The sequence below is a fragment of the Neolamprologus multifasciatus genome, chromosome 7 (genome assembly GCF_963576455.1).
Source record: "Neolamprologus multifasciatus chromosome 7, fNeoMul1.2, whole genome shotgun sequence".
In the NCBI taxonomy this organism is placed as follows: Eukaryota; Metazoa; Chordata; class Actinopteri; order Cichliformes; family Cichlidae; genus Neolamprologus; species Neolamprologus multifasciatus.
The window spans coordinates 21,681,987-21,684,942 of NC_140445.1; the positions used below are offsets into that span (position 1 = coordinate 21,681,987).

General features: G+C 38.4%; 1 protein-coding gene across 1 annotated transcript; it reads left to right on the top strand.

Moving 5' to 3' along the window:
- The first annotated feature begins 1,157 nt into the window (after positions 1-1,157).
- On the top strand, positions 1,158-2,030 carry LOC146514205 (myosin light polypeptide 6). Its single transcript, XM_085168404.1, has one exon. The coding sequence runs from the start codon at positions 1,244-1,246 to the stop codon at positions 1,850-1,852; it is 609 nt and encodes a 202-aa protein (XP_085024530.1). The 5' UTR covers positions 1,158-1,243; the 3' UTR covers positions 1,853-2,030.
- Positions 2,031-2,956: the final 926 nt, after the last annotated feature.

The window sequence follows — 2,956 nt, forward strand, 5'->3', positions numbered from 1 at the left end:
ATGAATATTTTGTTGGTTAATTTATCATTCACTGAAGAGAATTATGGAGCAGTCATCTACATAAAGCCAAATGACATATTACATATTTATAAACCATACTCGTAATGGAATTGCATTGCCCGTTTTCACCTTTTAACCTCATAAGGTTTACTATTGGGAATATAAAGGAAAACATTAATTCCACACATGATCATGCCAGTTAAATAAAAAGAAGTAAATATGCTATTATTTTAAAACTCACTTAATAAAAAAATATACATATCAGTGAACTGGAAGAAAAGACTATGCTATATGAAAAAGACCCAAATGTAATAAGAAAATACCTTAACTGCAATACGTAGCAGCAGTTCCCCTTTATAAGCAAAGACAGTTTTCTTTTCCCCATGCCCTCCATATGCATAAGAACCTATGAGCCAAATCCTTTTGAACACTTTCTTTAGTTTTACTTAAAAAAATCAACTGATGTTAGCAGGGAACAAACGACTTTGGTTAAAAGACTAACCACTTTCATCAACATGATTACAGCAGTATTTCTTAATATATTAAACTCTTATGATTCATCTTTGCATTATCACTAGTATATGATGAATTAATTAAGAGTTCCCTTAGGATCTACGAAGGCTTGGCAGGTTTGTAAATGGCAGCATGCAATACAAGCTACTGCTTGTCTGTCAAATTAAAAACTGCCAAACACCTGCCATTGAAATAGGGTTTGATAGATACTCCTTCTGTTATTCTGAGAATGAATTATTATAAAATGAATACATGCAAAGCCTAGAGACAAATATTAATACTTTTGACTTAGCTGCACCATTGTTCTAGTGAAAAGAATAGCCACCCACCCAGAAAGAAGTTATTCCCAGGCATTCAGCATTTAGATAGCAAGCTATTTTAGTCTATCTCCCTCATGGGCTGATTACTGGCTATGCTCTGATCCCTTTGTCCATCAGAGAGACAGAACATTTTCGGGCTAATGCAACTGGACCCTCACTAATGACAGCAAATAGCCCTGTCGGTTAGATGACAGCAGCTGAGAACAATACTTAATGTTGACATCACTTGCTATGCGGATCTATTTTGGGTTTCTTCCTTTTATAGTGTGGTGGCTAAAATTGTTGTCTAGCCCCCTAGACAAAGCACATATAAAAGCCTTGAAAGAGGAGTTCCGGGATCACTTTCTATCTGCTCAGGCTCTTGTTCATTTCTCAGCAAGCGTCAGCTCGCCACTGAATTGCCTTGCAACATGCCACCAAAGAAGATTGAACCAAAGAAACCTGAGCCCAAAAAGCCAGAGCCTAAGAAAGATGCAGCTCCAGCTGCTAAGCCAGCGCCACCTCCAGAGCCACTGCCTGAGCCACCCAAGGAGCCTGAATTTGACCCCAAAAGCGTCACTGTTGAGTTCACTGCTGACCAGATTGACGAGTTCAAAGAAGCCTTCACCTTGTTCGACCGCACACCAACTGGAGAAATGAAGATCACATATGCCCAGTGTGGGGATGTCATGCGAGCTCTGGGCCAGAACCCAACTAATGCAGATGTGCTGAAAGTGCTTGGTAAACCACGACCAGAGGACATGAGTACTAAAACGGTGGATTTTGAGACCTTCTTGCCCATGCTGCAGCATATCTCCCGCGCAAAAGATCAGGGCAACTTTGAGGATTTTGTTGAAGGGCTGAGGGTTTTTGACAAGGAAGGCAACGGCACCATTATGGGAGCAGAGCTGCGTCATGTGCTGGCAACACTAGGAGAGAGGATGACAGAAGATGAAGTGGATAGATTGATGGCTGGACAGGAGGATGCAAATGGATGTATCAATTATGCCTCCTTTGTAAAGCACATTCTCTCTGGCTAAAAATGTACATTTACTCAAAAAGACTTAATTTTACAGAATGTCTTTCTATATTTGACCAGTTAAAGGTGATTTTGTCATTAACGCTGTGACATGTTGCATGTTAATTCAGTGAAGTCCCAGTCAAAGAATGAGGACTTACATAAAGAAAAATCAACGAATAAAGGAAATATGATCACAATCTGCCTCATGAATGTAATTTAAATACACCCATCCTTTTAAATTTGATGAGATAACCATGGGAGCTTGAGAATGCCAATGAAAATGATGATTTAATGTGCATTCAACTTCTCATATCAACTGTGTTAATGTGATTAGTCCAAAGTACTGTGTGAACATACACACATATACAGGATTTATCTACATCTCAAAATAAAACATATTTTGTTCTACTGACAAAAAGTTTTAAAATGAGTATGCTTGTCATTGTGGGTAAGACTCAGTTGCAGTGAACCAAGGTGCGTGCACACACACACACACACACACACACACACACACACACACACACAGAGAGAGAGAAACGAATCCAGTTTCCTCTGAAAATTGCAAGTACCAGGAACTTTCTTCCTCATCACTTTTGCAGTGGCTGATAAATCTTCCGTTTAAATCAATGAATTAAACCTGCATGGCCTTTCTCGGTGAATCATATAATTAAGTATGTTTAGCTTGAAAATGTTATTTAAAAAAACACTTTGTAGGATTTAGTTGTCTCTAGCATTGAGTTACCCAACTCCCTTACCGATCGCCTTCCAAGCGTGTAAGAGAACCTGCGCTGGCCTTGTCGGGAGCAAGCGGTTTATCCACCAAAGCGTTTGAGCTCTGGGCACGTTTTATCAAGTTAAATTTAAACTAGTGGCACTATGTTTTAGGAGTGAGACTAGGCCCTAAAAAGAGTAGATAAATCAAACAAAGACTGGGACCAATAGGTGTCCATTTCTGACTTTAGTTTAATACAAAGGCTGCTTTGGAAGATTGGTGCAGTTATGTCCTAGATTTGTTATATTTTTTAAAAAATGTTTTCAGAAATAATAATGACATAGTAACTAATTATTTATAAATAATAATTATCAGTATGAACTCACCAGTCTTAAACACTTTAAGCTTATA